This window comes from Hydra vulgaris, chromosome 02 (genome assembly GCF_038396675.1).
Source record: "Hydra vulgaris chromosome 02, alternate assembly HydraT2T_AEP".
Taxonomy (NCBI): Eukaryota; Metazoa; Cnidaria; class Hydrozoa; order Anthoathecata; family Hydridae; genus Hydra; species Hydra vulgaris.
This window is the reverse complement of record NC_088921.1, coordinates 38,923,858-38,946,014: the sequence shown is the minus strand read 5'-3', so window position 1 is coordinate 38,946,014 and position 22,157 is coordinate 38,923,858. Positions and strand designations below refer to the sequence as shown.

The 22,157-nt window shown below is 28.6% G+C and overlaps 1 protein-coding gene across 3 annotated transcripts in view; it reads left to right on the top strand.

The window, feature by feature from the left end:
- The window catches only part of LOC101235417 (uncharacterized), a 30,458-nt gene extending 10,070 nt beyond the window's left edge, over positions 1–20,388 (top strand). For 2 of the 3 annotated variants that reach the window (XM_065790822.1, XM_065790823.1), the window contains 3 exons: positions 17,689–18,360; positions 18,573–18,725; positions 19,045–20,388. In XM_065790822.1, coding sequence (XP_065646894.1) covers positions 17,689–18,360; positions 18,573–18,725; positions 19,045–19,976 — 1,757 coding nt within the window. In that variant the 3' untranslated portion in view covers positions 19,977–20,388. Of the gene's footprint in view, positions 1–1,493; positions 1,602–17,688; positions 18,361–18,572; positions 18,726–19,044 lie in introns of those variants that run through there. The other variant, XM_065790824.1, reaches the window with a different exon arrangement.
- The last annotated feature ends 1,769 nt before the right edge of the window (positions 20,389–22,157 follow it).

Here is a 22,157-nt window from a genome sequence, read left to right as displayed (position 1 = left end):
AGACTAAATCTTTTTATTTTTTTGCATAACTTTTTTTTTGATTGCACAGCAGACTAACCAACAGGGATGCAAAGTCCCAAAAAGGCATGACATTTTATCGCTCTAAACATATTGGATAATTTATGAATTTATGTTTAATGACTTGGAACTTATTGTTTCTAAGCCCGGAGTCTTTGCCGCCATAATACCTAAGGACTCGTGGTTCAAAAATTCTAAAAGTCTTAATTTTTTCCATAAATTAGTCCATAACCTTTTTTTATATTTTTTAAGCTCTGGAATACCAAAAACTAGGAAGAAGTAATCATTTTGTGACTTTCAAATCCGGAGTCCTTTTTGGGACTCCGCATTCCTGCTAACCAACAACAACTTTGAAAAAGTAGTAGTTTTTTAAAACACAACACGGTTTTAAAAAAGTAGGAAAATAGCTTTATTAAAATACTGAAGGTTGAACGAGTGTGTAACACAGGACTGCAAGCGTTGCTTAATTTTCTTTTTTTTTTAAGTAATTAAATTTATTTAAAAAAGTAACCGGAATACAAGTCTCATATGCGACGCTTTCTTAAAATTGAGGAAATAGTTTGTATTCAAAATTTGAGTTACAACGAAACTTTATATAAATATATTTAGATGCTGAAGTTTAACAAAATTGATTAAAATAAAAAAAGAATGTTGAAAAAAAAAAAAAAAAATCCCTCTTGCAATTAAGAGCGCTGTTTTTTACTTAGGTCAAATTGACATTCGTCAAATTAAATTGACATTCGTCGGAATACAAAGCGCAATTATTAGATTTTAGATTAGTTAAAGATGAACTTGCTGATGGTGTGGCGAAGTATGATTTATGATTTCAATATGCTATTGTTTCACTGCTTCTTTTAACATCTTTTCTTAAATTCATTCCTGGAAAGAACCTACGAGTTTATCGTCTTAAAATAAATTATTTTCCGAAATAGAAAATAAATTATTATTTTCTTTTTCTAAATTATTTTCCGAAATATAAAATTCAAAAATTCTGAGATAAAAAATATTAATAAAGAGATCTGGGGTTCGAAGCAAATTCTGCGCCATCTGTAAGGCGTGAACATCCTAGTTGATTGCTCTGCCATGGTGCTCTGTGAAAAATTAGGTCTTTTTGGGGCACCTAAAACAAAAAAATTTTAAAAACTATGTGTTTTATTTCTTTTTTTTATGTGAAAATTTTATTAACATTATTATATACTTGCATTATTTCCTTATTGCATTACGTATTTGAACAAAAATAAAATGCCCAATTAATTTAACACATATTTTTGATTAAATTTTCAGTTTGTTTCATTTTTGATTGAACTTTCAATCGAAAATGAACCAAACTGAAAATTAAAAAAAAAAAAAAGAAGTTTTTTATATTTGGTTTTAGCATATTTTTTCAATAAAGTAATAAATGTTAGTAATTACGATACAATGGTACGATTTTACCAAGATAATCTACAGTTTTACTTGTTCAGAATTTTTTTTTAAAAAAGGTACCTTTTAAAAATAAAAATAAAAACATTCGGAAGCAAGTTTTTGAAGTCTACTTTGCACATTTGAATAGTTTCAATTCTACTTCAGAAGTTTTTCGATAGGTAATATTTGTTTGTATAAGATAATTGATGTAGATATAATCTTATTTTAGGAGAACAAGAGTCTTTAACTTTAATTGTTTTTTCTTTTTTTTCCTAAAAAAAGTGTCTGGATTAAAATGTGCGTTTTAAAAACTAAATTATGTAGAATATTTCGTGCAGGCTATGTTAATTGGCTGTTGTTCTATATTGATATACCCTTAATGAACGATATGATATTCATTGGTCTGAAATAACCTGGAGCGGATACAATAGATTTGTTTTATAAAAAGAAAGGGCAATTTTTTGAACAAAAAATTGAAATGAAAACAGTTTTTATTAACTTGTAATTAACTGATGTTTATTAACTTATAAACAACTGGTATTCATCAACCTATTTTGTAGTTTGCTCGATAATACATATAACTCTATGCTGTTTGATATTATTATTATCATTATTATTCATGTTCCTTATATGGAATAAGTGTTTTGAAAATTATTATTGTAATTATTCCTACATTTAAATGTAGAAAAAAACATGCATTTACATATATAAAAATTTCTTTTAGGTAACCCCCTCTCTAACCTTCCTAAAATTACTTACCACTAAGGGTGGTAGCAAGACAAGACAAGACAATACCAAGACAAGACGAAACAAGACCATTTCAGTCTTGTCTTGAAAAGTCTTGAAAAAAGAATGAATCAAGACCAACCTTAAAAAATAACTAGTAATTCAAGAAATAACAAGACTTTTCTTGGTATTTTTTAAAGGAGAGGGAGGGGGTTAGTCAAATGTGACGTCACAAAAATTATTTTAGTATTACAGTTTAATTACTACGCGTTCAATTGAAGGAGTGTTTTAGATTGTCCAAATTTTTACTCACTCTTCTTATTTTTATGTGTATTGTATTTTAAATAGTTTTAAGTTCGCAAAAACTGCCATCACGTTTTTGAAGACATTAAAGCGCAACGATGCAAAATCATTAAATTAAAAACGTAAAAATTAAGTTTAGAATTTTAAATTCAGGGTTTAAATAAGTAAATAAAACATTTTTAAAAAATTATAATAAGTAACATAATAACATGTAAGTTAATTATCTTTTATATTATTTATTTTTGTGATTCTTATGTTTTTAAACATTAGAGTTTTAGTTCCGTGCACATTTAAGCAAGAATATATAATAATATAAATAACTAAATAAATATATAATAACTAAGTTAAATAGACTTGCTCGTGCTTTTTTTAATAACATTGCATCTATTTCCGTTCTGTAGCTAGCCGAATTTAAGCGCAAAAATTGAATTGTCTCAGTATTTTATTTCTAAGAAACAGTAAGTGAAACCATGCCTCGTCCACGTGGAATTTTATGGCAGCACTTTGAACATGTTCAAGAAGCTGGTGAAGTGGCTACAGCAAAGTGTAAGAAATGCTTTAAAACATTTTCCATCAAAAACTCTAATACATCTGGGATGCTCCAACATCTTAACACGTTTGCTGCCAAACCTGTTTTAGCAAGATGCTATTACACTGCCAAGCCGTAAATTATGCGATATTAAATTATTAGAGTATAATCGTACTTTGGCAACGGAGAAGAAATTTTTTTCGCCAGTGCCAAAGTACGAGTATACTCGTAAGCGTTTTGTAACAGTAATCGTTGCAGTGCAGAGCAATGCAACGTATTTGGTGCATTTAGATTTATTTTTATTTTTCAATAATGTTGTAATGAAAGTAAAAATCTATTCGGGAGAGACAACTCCTGATGAGCACTTGTTGGGTCAAACGGGAGCTATTGTTTTAGATTTAATGGAGAATTTTCTAGGAAAAGGATATCACTTGTATACTGACAACTTCTATAATTCCTTTGAATTATCGAAACATATGTTAACAGAAAAAAAAATACATATTCGGTACATTAAGAGGTGATCGTAAATCGAATCCAAAGATTGTACAACAGCTAAGTTAAAAAAGGGAGACGTTGTGAGCAGAAGCAGGGAAAGTGTAATTGTGGCTAAATGGAAAGATAGAAGAGAAGTTCTAATGATTAGCAACATGCATTCATTAGAGATGGTTGAAGTGATGAATAGAAGAGGTGTAAAGAAACTTAAACCCAATATAATTCGAGATTATAATACAGGCATGTCAGGAGTTGATCAATCTGATCAAATGGTATCTTATTATGACTGTCTAAGAAAAACCACTAGGTGGTATAAAAAAGTAGCTATTCATATATTCGATATATTTGTTTTTAATGCTTACTGTCTTAACTGCAACTATGGAACAGATAAAACAATCTCCTTGCTTAAATTTCGGGAAATAATTGTTACCAATTTATTAGGTGAGCACTTAAACGAAGAAACATCGACTCCTCGAGTCAACAACAACAAACTTCATTATTTGGCTGCTATACCACCAAATGAAGTGAAGAAATTGCCCAAAAAACCTTGTTGTGTTTGTTCTAAAATGAAACGTAAGGAAACACGCTATCAATGCGTTGTATGTGAAAAAAAGCCTCCGTTATGTGTTGGCTCCGTTATGTCCGTTATGTGTTGACGAATGTTTTAAAATATGCCATGTAGAATAAAAGGTTTTTTAAATAATTTTCAAGAAAAAAAACCTTAATACTAAACATACTTTTATATACTTAAAGTTTGTTATATCTTTATCCCGATTTATATAAAACACGGGGGTTTACGAAGTGCAAGTCTATAACTTAGTTGTTTCTAAAATCTATTCTAAAGTTAAAAAAAAAGATATTATATGAATTAACATAGCTAAACATTGTTAAAATTAAATTTTTATTATGTTAGTGGAACTACGAGTATACTCGTAGTTGGCCGATTTTTTACGCACCCAAAAGATATGAATTGAAGCTTCCACTTCTTTCAGCTGTTGCTAGGCATTTGCTTTGAATTCCAGCACCATCTTCTTCCGAACGTGCTTTTTCTTCATGTGGAAGCATTGTTTCGTGCAAGAGAACTAGACTTCAGCCTGAGAAAGTTGATAAACTTCTTTATATTCAGCAAAATTTTGACCGTGTTGAAATTCGTCGATGGAAGCTTATCTCCAAAGATAAGTTTGATAAAGCTGCGCATCTCCATGAAGATAATGTCATCCCTGGGTCAAGTACTGATTCATCAACCATTAATCAGTGATATGGAATGTTAATCAGTTCAAGTTAAAACTAAACATTTACATACTGAAAACAGTTCTATGATTTTTTTGTGAAAAAATATGATAAATAAATATTTTGAGAAAAAAACTAATACCTTTCCAAATTTTAAAAAGAAAAATGCACTTGAAGCCTTGTAATTTAGAAAAAAATATCAAGACTTAATTTTTGGTCTTGAAAAGTCTTGTCAAGTCTTGATTTTCTTTAAATTATTTTTATGTAACAAGACCACTTTGAAAAAGTATTGATATGTCTTGAAAAATTTCAAGACTATAATGGAATTGTCTTGGTATTGGTATTGAAATAAATTTTTTACGAGACGCAGACCCTTACCTACCACCGCTGACTCCGGGGTTTGCCCCCGGAAATAATGTCTAGATTTTTTTCAAAAGACATTTGCAAAAATCTTTATGTTTTTGCATACTGGGACTAAACCTACTTGAAGATGTTATTTGATGAACTCTGATATATGCATTTCTGAAAAGTCTTTATTGAACATGTTCATTTTTTAATAGAAGAATTTCCGAAATGATAATGCGTTTACATTTTTGCGGACGTAAAGTAACATAAATCGACAATGCTAGAAAAAATGTGGAGTGAACCTGAATATTTTTTTATGTAATAAAACACCTTAACGGCAAACTGAAAATGCATGACAGGGTAAGCGTGTTAGTTAATAATGTATTTTTAAAAAAAAGTTCTTTTTTTTATAATAATGTTTTTTAATGTTTTTTAAAAAAAAGTGCTTTTTTTTAAAAAAAACATTAAAAAACTTTTTAAAGTTGAAGACGCTATTTTTTAAGACCGTAGACATTAATAATATTTTTTAAGACCGTAGACATTGAAAATAAAAGTTAAAAGCACAGCAGTGATACACATACTGCGGAAGAGGATGATGTTTGCATTGGAAATAATTTACTAAAACCATTTTCTTCACTATATTAGTCTGTGGCCATTAATTTTGATGACCCAAAATGTTGCGTAGAACCATACTAAGAATATAAACTCACTCAGAGTTTTAATACGTACAACAATTTACTTCAAATTATAAAGACTCAGTTTGCTAGTAGAATTTGGAAGTTGCACAAGATAGGTAGAATCGAAGCATCGTTATTAAAGGTTGATAAATATTCAAAATCATTTATAAACACTGTGATACAGTACAGTTCAGAAATCATCACAAAACTTATATAATTATAAGTTTTGTGATTGATTATAAGATTGTGATGAATATGGAGGTTGTTGCAATAAATTCTTACAAGCAGTTAATTGCAAAAACGCATAAAAACATAGTTATAACAGTTACTGGCATTTTCTTCATAAAAACCCATATATTTGTGCTTCACCTGATAGCGTGATGTGTTGTGATTGTCATGGTTCTTGAGTAGTGGAAATCAAGTGCCTATATAAGTATAGAAAAAGTTTAGACAAATGGAAAATAGATTAGGGTTTTTTTGTAAATTCTAATATAACTGTAAAGAACAATCTAAAAAACTGTAAAAACACATCCACACTACTTTCAAGTGCTGAGTCACTGGTCACACTGGGTCAACAGTAGTGTTGAACCAGTGTGACCAGTGCAGCCGGAAATGTTACTATTGCAATATACTGTCATTTTTATATTAGGGCCAAAGGAAAAATGAAAATGATAATATGTGCCAATTGATAGTGTTTTTCGGGGAAAATTAGAAACAAGGTTGACAACTATGCTTTTAAAGTTCATTCTATTTAAAATAGTCTCAAGAAAAAACTCAAACAACCAATCTATTATTGCAACACAATTAAATAGCTTTTTACTAAAACTTATTGGCAAATATTTACTTACATTTTCAGCAATAGTTGGAAGCCAAAATTAATATATTCTTGTAACTGTTTGCTCAGAAAACCCAAATCAAAAACTTATACTTTTATTTAGAAATCCTATTTTGATTTTCATTAACATTATAAATTAATGGTTTTTCATAGGCTTTAAATAATCATCTATAAATACCTTATAAATAAATTTTCATTTGGCAAGTTAGTATAAAAAGATAAAAGTGAATTATCATTTTTTTAGTTTTTTAAATGAAATATAATGGAATAGGGATGATGATGTTATGGCTTTTTTTATGATCGATTTTAATTTAACATTGTGTTTTTTTAAAGCTTTGACTTTAGAGTCATTTTCAACTCTTAATTGAGATCAAGTACCTTCAATATTTTTATTTTATATTTTAGTTCTTTTACAACTTCTTTCAAACTGTTCAATACTTAAATGTTTTTTTGAATTGATAAAAATACTGATAGAACTTTATAAAAAAAACCGATGGAACATATTTAGGATTATTGTCAAATTTTTTTTCCTAAAAAGAAAAAATTAGTTTAAAAAAAAAAAAATTAGCTCAAGAGAAATATAAAATAAGAACACATGTAAAATTATCTTTACAGCAAATATTAGGATTTTGAACTGGTCAGTCAACAACAAACTATGGTAAATGCAGTATGGTGGACACAACATCATTTTAACGATAGTGTTAAAAACACTATTAAAAGTCAGAATTACTTTACAACATTATATAATTCCTATAAAACTTTGCTGCGTTAACAAAGTGATGGGCTATTCAAGTAAAATATTTAAAAATTAATCTGAAGGCGCCAAGCGATACTTGATGGGATTATCGCTTTAAAAGTATAAGCCGAAAATACAAGATTAAAGAAATCAGTCTTGCGCTAGACGAACCTAAAAACTGCCGCCAAAATTGTTAAACTTTTGCTTCATCTTTCATAAAGCAAATAAACTCTTATGAATTTATTGTGCTGACAAAAATTTGGCATCACTTGTTGTCAAAGCTTTACATTTTCAGTCAATGGTTTCAAAGATATGGCAATTGATACTGCATTAGGGTAGAGCGGTGATATCTCAAAAACTACGCATCACATGACAAAACATCTAATGGATGAAAGTTAGGGAATTGGAATGTTAACACAATGCGCAACAAAAGATTGCTGAAATGCTGTTGAGTAAGATAAACGGGCACCTTTTTTATTTTGGACGAAGAGATTAAAAAAATTTTTGTTGCTATTTTTCTCTTGTATGCTTATAAACTTTTTTATCTGCCATCACTTAAGTGTTGATAATTAACCAATTTATCGGACTTGATTAAAATTAACTGTTTTTTCTTAAGTCTTACTGTTCTTTTTAAAACCTAACTAATGCGTCACCTTGTCTAAGAGAGGTAAGTTGAGCAGCTTTGAAAAAAATAAATAAAACTGAACACAAAGAATCGAACACAAAGAAATAACTTTGATGGGAAATAATAGAGCGGTACATTATTTATATATATTTTTAAAATTAGTAATTTTTAGATCGGGCTTTAGAGTTCAAGACAGTTTTATAAAATAATTTTATATTTTATAACACTATCTTAATATTTCATTTTTTTCTCTTACTAACGTCATTAAATTGTATAAAATAAAAAGTTTATAAACTGTACACACGCTTACTGTTAGTGAAAGTTTTATTGATGATTCACCCAAATTTCGAACCATAGATGTTTATTTGTTGATTTTTCAATATACCACACACAGCTCGGCAAACTTTAGGCAATATCTTCTCAATAATAAATCACAAACTAAACTTTTTTCTTAAAAATTTTTTACCAGGTTAAATTACCATTCAAACTTTGAAAAAAAATATGTAAATCTGAGGCACCTTTCATGAGATCTGTTAGATTTAGTAAAAGTTGTTCAACTAGCCCCGCTCTACCTTACAAAATACAAGGTCTATGCTATGCTATTATATTATATTATACTTTCAGGGGCGCCCAAAGCATTTTTTGGTCTTTGAGCAAATTTCCAGACATGGAGCAAACTCCAAACATTTATATGTTTATACTTATGTCAAATAAGAATGCTTTGCAAACATGACAAGTTGATAAAATATTGTTTTGATGTTTAGTGGTTATTACTCTTTTCATTTAGGGTTTGCTTTGTTTGATTCCATTTCATGTAATTGTGAATGATTCTTCAGATGTAAGACATTCCGCCAACTTTTGTTCGATTCTTGGCACATGGGGTGACTTTAGCATTCCTATCAAAACTGAAATATGCGTTAAAAAAAAATGCTACTAAAATTTTTTAAATGCTCAGTATTTAGAAACAACATCATAAAAACACATGTGAAAATTATAATTATGTATGGTTTTACTTATCTTTTGACTAAAGTTATTCAGCAACAAAAAAACTAGAAATTAGTTTAACTTATGCCCTCCGCATTGATTTGTTATTTACACTTACTATTATTTGGATAAAAATAGTTATATTTGTTTATTTAACATTTGGCTACAACATATGTTAAATTAATTTAAACAATAATCAACGGGTGACTGGTAAAAACATTTAATCTAATACATGACATGTCAAAGTAAACCCCGCGTTACCTTAATGTCAAATGCCTCGCGTTACCTTATTTATCTCGTAAAAACTTCCGTTCTGACGCCATGTTACATTATTTGTATTTTTTCTAAAAGGTTTATAAAACCAAACTAATTTTATAAATCCAACCCACTAAATTTATAAATTCAACAAACATTCAATTTATAAATCCAAACTAATATTTTTTTTAAAAAACGCGCATAAAACTATTTAATTTTAGTGTGGCTTGCGGTCAGATGCGCATTTCTAATAGCTGTTTTATCATTATTTCAATAGGATTTAATATGCTGATATAAATTTTATTCTTTGGTGAGAAATAAACCCAAAGCTCATTTTCGGCTAATCGAGATTTACTAGGTCGACGATTTTTAAAGCATGTTTACAAAGAAAGTTTTTGTTTTTATCGGTGACTGAAATAATTATTTTCTAATTTTAAAGGCCGATTTTTTTTTTTTTCAGTTTTGAGATTTTTGTTGATAACAAGTAAAAGTTAATAATCGGGGGAAGGGGGTTCTTAATAAGCTGAAAGTCGGTGGGAAAATTTTCCAAAAATTAATAAACGCACCCCCCCTCCCTCCTTGTATTATGGACTCGAGAGTAATCTTTTGAGATTAGCACACTATATTTATTATAAAGACCATAAAAATAAAGCAAATGAAAAACATGACAATATAGATGATATACCAAATGAACCAACAGATGAAGAAATTGAACCAATTAAACGCTGTGATGAAATTGATGATATAACCATCTAACTCAAACTGCTGAAGATAAATTTAAACAATCTTATTTTAATGAATTAATCATATAGTAAAAGATTTATTGCAAGAATGATTTGAATCGTATAATGCTTTTAAATAAGTTTTCAATTTTCTGTTCAACAATAAAAATACTAAAAACTATTGAATACAAATGAATTCAATACCCATTGCACCAATCTTTGACAAGCAGAGCATAGTCACAAAAAATATTTATTTATTCTTATGGCTATGAGTAGAGGATGATGTTGAAAAGACAAGATTTAAAAATGAACTTTCTATGTTAAGATATATTTTAAAATTTTATTTATTTATTTTTTCTGTAATTATTAAGGTGTTCCCAGAAGTCTATACAGTCTTATCACAGAGCACCGCGGAAGAGCATTTAACTAAGAAGTTTATGCCTCATTCCTTGCCAATGTTGCTTAATGGGCTAGAGTCGAACCTCTTGGTTCTGAACTAGAACTTTAACCACTGCGCCACGGCTGCATTAAGTTAATTGTACTATTATAAAGAATTTAGAATTGATAAATAAAGGATTAATAAGATTTTTAAAAATTTGTAAGAATTATATCCAAATGTTTGTATCCTATGTCGAATTATTTTACTGATACACCTTACCATTACTTATTATGAATGATCATTTTCCAAACTGAAATTAATTGAAAATTATCTTCGATCACAGACATGTCACAGGATAGACTTTCGCGATTAGAATACTGTTGATATGCGACTGCAAAAACGATCGATTATAATAATATAATTGAAGAATTTTTTTAAGCTTCAACACCCAGAAAATTCTTCTTGATTAGAGACATTTCTCAAATTAAGGCCGACGACACGCATTTCAATGTGGGCGGAGGGGGGAGGCACATTAGTCGAATACTAAAAAAATGGCTTCGGCCATGGGAATGCGAAAATCATTTATCGTCTTTAATCCTTTTGTTTGCACAACAGTTATCAGGCATTACATTTTAAGTGTTTTTTTTGAAAACTTTATTTCTTTTAAATCCCTGTATAAATTATTTAAATTAAATTAAAGTTTACTTTCTCTCAGCAAAATTAATGCGCATGCGACGGAAATGTACACATTAAAATTCAACTGTAAATAAATAAAAAGTTAAACGAATTAAATTAGTAATAATAAATAAATTCATTGCTACTGACGTTACACCATGTTTGTTTGTTTTTTATACCGGTCGAGTTAAAACAAAGCCATTGTATTAAAATTTTGGGAAACAGTGAAACAGATTAATTGTTAATTGCATAGAAATAAAATATATTTTTATTTCGCATTGACTTTTAAAAATGGTGGTGTATAAGTCTTGTAGTATCATAACGAGTTTAGCTTTGTATGTTTACTTACAAGCGCTGAGTTACAACGAGTCACTAATTGATTAAAAAAATTACTTAGTAATAACGCTAAACATTTTTTTAATCAATTTGGATTAACAGCAGTGAACCACAGGCACAATAAATCAATAAAAAGACTAGATAATAGTTCCATTTATTTAAAAAGTTTATGTTTAAGTTAACTATATGGTTAAATATATGCACATTTAAAGAATATTCAATAATAGCTAAATATTAAAAATGTATTTTTTGTAAAAATTATAACACTTAAACGAATTTTTAAAAATGTTGTTTTAGTTTATCTAGTTAAAATATATTCTTTTGATAAAATTAATCTACTAGGATCATCTTTACTCAATATTTGGTTTAATAATAATATAGCTTTAATTGAAATTTCTAACTTATGTGTTTAAAAAGATTTTGATTAAAGTTGAAATATTAATATTGTTTATACTGAGCCTTAATTTTGTAGATAGTTGGATTAAAAAGTAAACTGTTTTTCAAAAGTTTTTTGCTTTCAAAGTAATTTGAAAGCAAAAAGCCTTAAGTTTTTATAAAAGCAATATGATTTTCTCAAAAAATGCATGATGAATTAGTATATTACATAGAAGTATATATATATATATATATATATATATATATATATATATATATATATATATATATATATATATATATATATATATATATATATATATATATATACACACACACACACACACATCTTGCATGAAATGTAATTGGTTATGTCACACTTGATTAGTATACTAATAGAAGTTTGCAAAATATATTTAATAAAATCAGTGAAAGTTAATGTTTTTTTACAATATAAAACATAACATAAAATTAAAAAATTATCATTTTCAGAGTTTTTTAAAATACTTTTTTGGTAATGTTTTTATAAATTCTATTATTATTTTTTAAATATTAATAATTTTGCTTGTTTTAAGACTAGCCTTATTTTGAGCTACCCTTAAATATATATATATATATATATATATATATATATATATATATATATATATATATATATATATATATATATATATATATATATATATATATATATATATATATATTAGGGTGGCCAGCAGTCCTTGAAACCTGGAAAAGTCCTGGAATTTGATAGGTCCTGAAAAGTCCTGGAAAAACAATCCATTTTAGCAAAAATTCCTGGAAATCCTGGAACTTTTTTTCTGAAATAGTTTGATATTTGTTTATCGTGTTTTTATCTTTTACAGAGTTATTATATATTGTAGATTTATATTGAATTTGATAATTATTTATTTTCTGTAATGCAAAAAAAAGTTGTTAAATGTTACTGTCAGTATTAAAATTATTTAGTTATTTTTCATTTTCATATTTTTTCATAAATCAGCATTTTTCAAAAAGACATTCATATCTTTGTAAATGTATACACTGACTAACAAAGTAGCTTAAATCAATACAAATTTAAAACTGTAATTAGATATTCTGACAAAAATAATCAATCAACAATAAGCAATCACACAAAAAATATGCTATGACTAAAATTTTACCCCTGAGAGTTTTGAATCCAAAAGGCATTATTTTTAAATGTGTTTGCTTTCATTTCAGGATGAGAAAGTTTATACCTTTGCCAGTAGATCTTGAGTTTGGCATGCATTGATTCAGTTGTTTGCTCACTAAAAACTCCCAGCCCAGTTTCATTTTTTTCAGCAAACTTTTTAATGTGATAAAAAATTGTTAGTACTTTGGGAGTAATGAAATTCCAAGAGCTAGGTAAGAATGGTTGAATTCTAAAATTCTTTGACAGAATCCTGCCTCCGAGATCTTTCTAAAGCAAGCTTTTTTTTTTACAGATTAACACTTTTGAGGCAGTCAACAAAAAGTATTGCTTGCAATGCACAATGTTTTAGGGCAAGTCTCTGAAGAATGTCAACATTCTTCAACAGATTGTTACATTCATTTCCATTGAACTGTCTTCCATGATGTGGTTGCATTTGAAGGTAAAAGAGTTTTGACCATTCTTGTGCTGGTTAAAAAGATTGTAAGAAAAAAATGGAGTTCAATTGGAGGAATTGCATCAAAAATAAGCTCAGATTGCCAATAAGGTTTAATCAATAGAGGACAACATTTAAATAATTCTTAGCCGATAGAAATTTTGCACCTAAAGAGAGAAGTTAGCTGTTGTCTTGGCCTTGAAACTGTTGGCCTTGGTCTTGGCTTTAAAAATTTTGGCCTTAGCCTTTAAAAAAAAACACATAAAATTAGAGAATTAAAAGTTTTCATTCTTTATTTTTATGTATTTTTGTTTTCAGCTTTCATAGATATCTACAAGTATATTTTCTTATTGACTTCGTTGAGTTCTGCGCATAACCTTGGTTTATTTTTACAACATGATTTTATTGTAAATTGATTGTAATATTGCAATTGTTACCTATAGTTTTATTAATAATTGGCCTTAATGTAAGGCAAAAATTTAAGTCTTTTGTCTTAAAATGTTTGCGTAGGCCTTGGCCTTATAACTCTTATTCTCATCTTTGACATAAAACTCTTGGCCTTGACCTTGTCCTTGGTTTTGTAATATATAGCCTTGCCCTTGCTACTTTTGACTTACTTTGAGCTTTGATTTGGCCACCCTACAAATTATGCAATGTAAGTACCATAATATCTTGTAGATGGCTTAATGATGATCGAATTGAAATTGTACAAGTGTGGTATCTGTCCATTAATACTACTATTATCAAGTCATTGTAGTTTGCTTTTGCATGGATCGCAAATTGGAATTTTCTTATTAAAATCAAGGTTACACTTAAAAATACTTTTGAATTTTTTAATCAAAAAATTAGGTAGTAAGCGATCACTTTTCTTCAAGCACAAAATAGCAAACAGATTTTCTGCAATCACCATGAGTTTTTGTTGAACTGGGCATTTTTTGAAAAATACAACCAGTCAATTTATTTGTTTATTTGAGTTCACTATCAATAAAATAAAATTGGTTAGTTCATTAAAACAACCGAGGGGAACTAAATTAATTCATCAAAATAAGTGAAAACTAATGTAAAGTTAGGAACTATTTAAAAGAAGTAACTAATCAGTTTATACAAGATACCTAAAAATAGTAATTAGTTAATTTGATTATCATCACAATATAAAAAAATTATGTATTTGCTATCAACTTTCAAATTTTTTCATTAAAGTATTTAAAATTTTCTGTTGTCAAATTTAAAATTTAATTAAAGTATGAGAAAAAAATTAAACAAGGGATGTTGATTGGAGATATTTGCAACATTTTTAGGCTTAGAAAAGTTGTTAAAGTGACTTTTAAGAATGGAAACATGTTTTAAGAATGGAAACATGTTTTTAAAAGTTTTTTGGTATAATTTTATTGTAATTAAATCTTTAAATGCAGTTTTCAACAGTTTTAATTTTTGCTTTAAAGTAATCTGCAATACCTATAGAATCACCCCTCTTAAGAATTTTTTGGGTCATTTCCAAATAGGTAAAGACCCCTTTTAAAAAATTGTGTTTCCACTATCACAGTTACCTTATGGTTACATGGTGTGTTGTTTTAGTTGTTTTTTTTTTTTTTTTTGTCTGAAAGTAATTATATTTTGGTTCTTTTTTTTTAAGCAATATCTTTAAAAATAAAAGAAAAACATAAAAATAACTCTCACAAGATATGAAAAGTTCTTTGTTGCACATCCTAAGGTTCAACTTTTTAATAAGATACCAAATACATACAGCATACCAAAAAGGTTCTAAGCTCACTTATAAAAAAGATATTGTTTAGTAACCATAAGCGAGATCTTGTCTCGTTCTCGTTTCTCGTGGAAATGGGACTTCTCGTGAGAAACAAGAAATACAAAATTCTCGCGAGAAGTAGAACAAGACTTAAATATTATATTATTTTCCAAATTAAAAATTATTATAATTTACAAAATGTTTAATAATTTGTTTTTTTAATTAATTAATATTTTGACTCCGTGATTTTAATAAATCTAATTAAAAATTTAATTTGTTTTTGACAAAAACAAATTAAATTTTTAATTAGATTTTTAATTAGATTTTAAATACAAAAACTTTTTGTATAAAATGGTGCACTTTCAACTTAATTTCATTAGTTTACCGTGGAATTTAACTTGACACATATTGTTCATATTGAAAAGAAATATTCTTGCCTCATTTTAACGATGTCACCAAGAAAAAACAAAATCTGGAGATATTTTCAAAAAACAAGTGACGGTGCTAAATGCAAGGCGTCCAAAAAGTCTTTGAAAACAAAAGATGGAAACACAAGCGGACTTCATCGCCACCTCGAAAAAAAACACAGCCAAGATTACGTTGAGTATTCTGAAAAAACTGACGACTCTCTTCTTCCTCCTCTAAGAAGAAACAACGAACCATGGTCAAAATGCTTGAAACAAAGTCCAAATATGACAAAGACAATTCCATTCAAAAACAGTTTGACTCTGCAATGCTGGATTACTTTTGCACTGATCTGGCATCCTTTTCAGTAGTCGAAGGAAGAGGTTTCAAGAAATTGTTTGACTGCAAACCCTAAACTGAGCCTTCATCACAGAACAACATATTCAAGCTTTCAAAAAGCTTTCAATTCGGTCAAGAGAAGTTCAAGCTGGAATGAAGAGCATAATAACGGAGATTACGGCAAATCTAAAAAGTGCTGCATTTACTTCTAACCTTTGGACTTCTAGAGCTCAGGACAGCTACAGCTCTTGGACTTTTCATGTTATTGACGAAAATTGGAGACTACATCACTGGACACCCCATGTCCAACAGTTTCCAGGCAGACACACAGGTATCTTAATTGAAGGAAAGCTGGATTCTTTCTTAGAAGAACTAAATTTGCCTGCTGATTTGCCTGCTGATTTGCCAATGTACTGGGTGAACGACCAGGCAAGAAACATGAAACTTGCAGTCAAATTGTCAAAGCGCCTTGACCAATACTTGTGCAACAATCATATTTTGCAATGTGCAGTTCGAGACTCATTTGGAATGACTGCTGGAATGGATGATGCGTTGCAAACATGCAAAGATTTGGCTTCTTTAACTCACCAGTCAACAGTTGCAGCTGAGTTGCTTGAATCAGAATCAGACGCTCAAGGAATCAATTTTAGACAGTTACACCAATCTGTTGACACAAGATGGAATAGTGAACTGGATTGCATGGCTTCTGTCCTACATCTTAAGAGTGCAATTATCAGCTTATGTGCAAATGAAGATATTTTTTCTTCAAAGACCATCAGTGCATCACAGTGGAAATCAATCGAGGGAGCAGTAGAAATTTTAGCACCACTTAAAGAAGCTACAGAAATGTGGTCGGCTGAGTCTATTCCAACAATTAACACTGTCGCCGATTCTCTTTATTTAATCCATGACAAAATTGATCAATTTATTGAGACGGATAGAAAAAATGGCTACGGTGTCTTGTATGCAAAAAACTTGAAAAGCTGCATTGAGAAAAGATTTCCTCTTTGTCACACTGGAAACTTATTGAGTGCTGCAGCAAACTATTTAAATCCAGCTTTAAAGGAACTTCACTTGAAGCTCTTCAAAAAATTTCAAACAACAAAAGAATGGTTAGCCTCACAGGTTAAGGATAATGTTGAGTGCCAACCTGTTGCCAGAGTCCTTTCAGCAGATTTGTCCCCTAATTCAAAACTGAAGGGCAAGTTAAACGTCAGACTTGAAACACAAGAGCCAACATCTGAACTGAATCCTATTTTGAGGGAAATGTGCCAGTATGAATATCTTCCTGACGCCAAAAAAGACTTTCTGATTCTTGATTGGTGGAAATTTCATTCAAATACATTGCCAGAACTCTCTTCATTAGCTAGACAAATTTTAGCTATTCCAGAAAGTTCAACTAAATCAGAGAGAGTTTTTAGCTCAGATGGAAATGTCGTCCGATCATCCAGACACAACTTACACCCAGAAAAAGTAGAACAAATCATCTTAATCAGAGAAAACATTGTCTTGTTGGAAAAGTTTGGCAAAAAAATTCTGAATTAATATTTGAAAAAGTTGTTTACATTTGACAAATGTCATTTGTGTCTATTTGTCAAAACCATGTTTACATTTTTTTTTTTTTACTTGGATTTTAATAAATTTGTTTTCAAAAGTTGTTAAATTTCTCATCTCGTCTCGTTCTCGGTCTTACGAGAAGTACTAACTTCTCGTCTCGGTTTGAAAAAACCTAGTCTCGCTTATGGTTATTGTTTAGTAATCATGTATGAAATTTTTTTATATAATTTTATTTTATTATGTATATAATAAGAATAAAGTTATTAAATATATAATTAATAAATATTTAAGATGTAATGATAAATAAATAAATTATTATTATGTATAAACTTATTATATACAATATTTGATAAATATATGTCATGTAAAGTATATATTATATCTTTTTAGCTTCAATTGAGAAAGTTGTGCAGCATCACACATTAGAGGATTTTGTTATATTTAATGATGCTATAAGTAACCATAAATGTCTAAATGGAGAAAAAATACCACAAACTCAGAAAATCACAGTAAAAAACTCTCATGATAAAAATGTTAACATGGTAACAAGAGCTTCTGTAAATATGAATAGGAAGTATGACAAAATTCCTAAAACTAAAACTGCGTGGTCAGAAATCGAAATGAATGATCTTAGTGACAGTAGCAGTGCATTGAGTGATGATGGTTCTGCTGTTGAACCATTGTTGTTTAAGCAAGATGAATTAGTGGAATTAAATTTGCAAAATTCTGATAGTTTGATGTTTTCTAATTTTAAATCCAACACATCTTTAGATTATCAACCCTATGTTCACAACTGTTTATCTGATTCTCGAACAGAAAATTCAAAACACAATGAAAATAAAACAATTTTACTTACAGATATTACAGGAAGAACTTACAAAATGCCAATTTTGGTAATGGATTCCAATAGCAACACAAGCAATGTTAACAATAAAACATTTGATTCAAATACTAACAAATTAAAAAAAATAAGTCAAACGTCTTCAATATCAAGAAGCAGTATTGAAGTAGACGAATTATTCATAAAAAATTCTGACTTATCAATCCCCAAAGATCATATAGGTGAGTGTTTTTAACATTCAAAAAATCTAGGTGAGTGTTTTAAACATTTAAATAGAATATTAGGAGTATTCTTTATTAATGTTTTTAACTATTTTAGTAATATAGTTTTGATAATTTGCTTTTTTATTTAATCATAAAAAATTAGCTTCTCTGACTTTATCATGTTTTTAAAATTCTTTTTTTTTGTTGGATTTCAAGACTTTATATTTAAGATAAAATTTCGACTGATGGCAAAGATACAGCCATTACTGGTTCTTTGGCCATAGATGTTAACTTGGGAGTTTGGACTTCAGATATTAAAAAGAATATAGATATTCAAATAGAAAGCGATGATTGGAGCACAGAAATTTCTGAAATTTCAAATGGTATGCATCAAAATTAAGTTGTAATTTAGTAATAATAGATATATATTTTCTATACTCACCTTCCAAAAGCTTAGTGGGTTGCTCGAGAAAGAAACAAGTTTTTATTTTTAGTTTTTTCTTTCTTCTAATAGTTTTAACACCCTTTTCTTAAGTCTATAACCCTGAAACACAAGGCTTGATGAATTTGCAATAAAAACAAACAGTACAACACATATCATTGATATTTTATAACAAGGTCATCACTATTTAAAAATTTTTGTTTGTTTATATTTTACTTTATTACTGTATCTTGAGTTAATTAAACTGCCTTTACTTACAGATTTGTCAAAGTTGGATTGGAAAACAACTTTATTAGAGATATCTCAGTTTAACTCAATAGTCGATTGGCAAACCTCAATTAAAAATATAAAAGAAGATGATGTAAACCACCACCTCCTATGGGTTTCAAAGTTTGCTGATGAAATACAAAACACACAAAGTAATGATTGGATTACTGAAATTAAAAAAATTGAAAAGACGCCGTCACATAACTCATGGACCACAAAAATTAAATCTATAGAAAAACATAAGTCTCAAAAAAACGAATGGATTACAAAGATCAATCCAATATCAAAAAACACAAAAAAAGACTCGTGGAAAGTTAATCTTCCATCGAGACTAAAATCAGTGTTTAGGAAAAGTGACTGGAAAATGCATACTTCAACTTGTATAACTCAAGTTGCCAAATGGGAACATGAGCAAAACAATATTAAAATTGAAAATCATCCAAATGATTGGAGTACAGTTTGTACAAGTATTGAACCGCGTAGTGATTCAAGTATATGGAACTCTAATTTATCATCTATAGAACCCATTGGCGAAGATAATAAGTGGATCATAAAAGTGAGTGATCTGGAAAAAAAACAAGAAAAAGATATTTGGAGTATGAAGTTAACTGAAATAGAAACAGATGATAAATGTGCTGAGTGGAATTTTTATGTAAAAGATGTACCTAATAATGAAAAACAATTAAGTGATTGGCTAACTACTTTTAAATCTATTGACAAAGTTTTTCCTGAAGAAAATTTGTGGCTAACAATAAAGAATGATATTTTGTCATCAAATGAAGTTGATTCTTGGAACAGCACTTTTTACGAAACTGATGTAACGGATATGAGCCGCAGTTCATGGAAGTCTTCTGTTAATGACGTTCTTATTGATAGCTCAAATGACGAGTGGAAGTTTGAAATTTCCCAAATAAAGAATCAATAACTGTGTTCAAAAACGAGTTAATCCAACTATCTATCGATTTTAATCGCTTTTTTAAGTTGTTTGTATTGTTTCGAGTAACTGTGTCTGTACCTTAACAAATTATTTTTTGTGTTAATATTTTTACCAATTTTTTTTTGAATTCATGCACTAAAAAAGTAAACAAATATTTATACATATAATATTAGGCTTAATATGCTAAAAGAAAAACTTAGACGACATTTCGATGTTTAATGCTTATTTATATCTTGTATTTATTTATATATTTTATCTCTATATATATATGTATATATTTTATTTGTAGCGCAATTTTGAAAATTATTTTTATATTTTAGCAGCATATTTTGTTAAATAATTTTTATCAATATACATAAATATACATTTTAAAATTTTTCAAAAAATTAATTATTTGCGGCCATTAAATCGGCAGCGAACAACTGTGAAATAATAATTTTTGGTTCAATCCAATTGTTGATTCAATAAAGTTAAATCATTCTCCTGATGATACCTTTAAAACAAAGAAGCAGCAGAACTACGCTAATTACAAAATAAAATTTAATTTGGTTGTAGGAAAAATAAATGGAAGAGGTTTATTCAATTCTATGCTTTAATCTAGGAAATAATGCGTGATGTTAGTTGACAATTTCTTTAAAAACAAAAAATATATGGTTTTTCTTGTTTTTAAAGTTTTAAAATCTCACTAACAAATAGGTCTACCAAATATAGACTTTAATTGCGTTCAAGATTTCTTATATATCTAGTTGTTTCTTCACGGAGGTGTGATGGCTTCAACGATGGCAGCATCCTTTTGTAACCGAAAAAAGAAATATATATATATGTCCTAATTATAATTTTATAGCTTAGTATTATTATAGCGCTATGGTACGTTGGAAAAAAATACTGCTTTTGTCAAGGTGAGTTTGTGGTCTCATTACCGAAAGAACAATACCGATTCGGAATATTTAGCACCAGATACCACATCAAAAATGTTTTTAGTTCTAAAAGAATAATCGGTAAACTAGACTCAAAGTTTCTATCTTTTAGGAGAATATTTCTTAATATTTTTTGATTTGAAATTTAAATCTCTTAAAAAAAGATACTGCAATACTTGTGATGACATAAAGAAACAAAACTGAGACAGTAGTGAAGCAAAGCTGTCACTCAAAATTAGCACAATGCTTATATTACATTATGGTCGGAGGCCAGAAATTATTTGAAAAAAGATATACTTGAAAGCGAAGCAACTCCCTGATTCAGAGTGTTTGACATTTGACCTATAGAAAACGCCTCCACTTTCACTGATGCCAATAAATATTATTTTTTTTAATCGGCAACTTTGGTTGTATAATGCAGGAGTACACTCAAACAAATAAGATAGTGGTGTCTAGAGCGAGGAAGAAAGCAGTACGTGGGGACCAAAAAGTTGGGTCCTATATACTAAAACATATTAGAGAGAGCATGTCGATTCAAGTGTCAATGAGTTGATGTTATTGTGAAGACAATTGTGGAGTCTAGAAATATAAAAATAAATATTACTGTTTATATATATTTTTTCAATATTAAAGTCTACTTTTGAAACTTATATAAACATTAAAAGAATTTTCTAAAGTGTTTAGCTTCTGGACACACGTTTCTGCCTAATTATACTTATATTTTACTGTTTAATAAAATAAGTTTCACGAAATATATATATATATATATATATATATATATATATATATATATATATATATATATATATATATATATATATATATATATATATATATATATATATATATATATATACAGAGCTAGAACCAGCTTTTTTTGGTCTTTGAGATAGCTAACTTCCATGGAGCAAACTCCAAACATTTATATGTTTATACTTATGTCAAATAAGGATGCTTTGCAAAAAAGTGCGATGATTGGAGGCTGGGAACAAAAAAGCCCCAAATTTTGTGCTCCCATGCCCCAAACATGAGAGCAACAAGTTGATCAAATATTTTTTGTACTGTTCTTAACTAGACTAATATTCATAGACAAATTTTAAGTTTCATAGTATTATCTTTTAGCGTTCAAAAATAATGACCATATAAAATTTATAACCCCCTCAAATTGAGAGGGGTTTAAACTTTATATGGTTATAATTTTTGAAACCTAAAATATTTTACTATGAAGTTTAAAATTTACCGATGAATATTA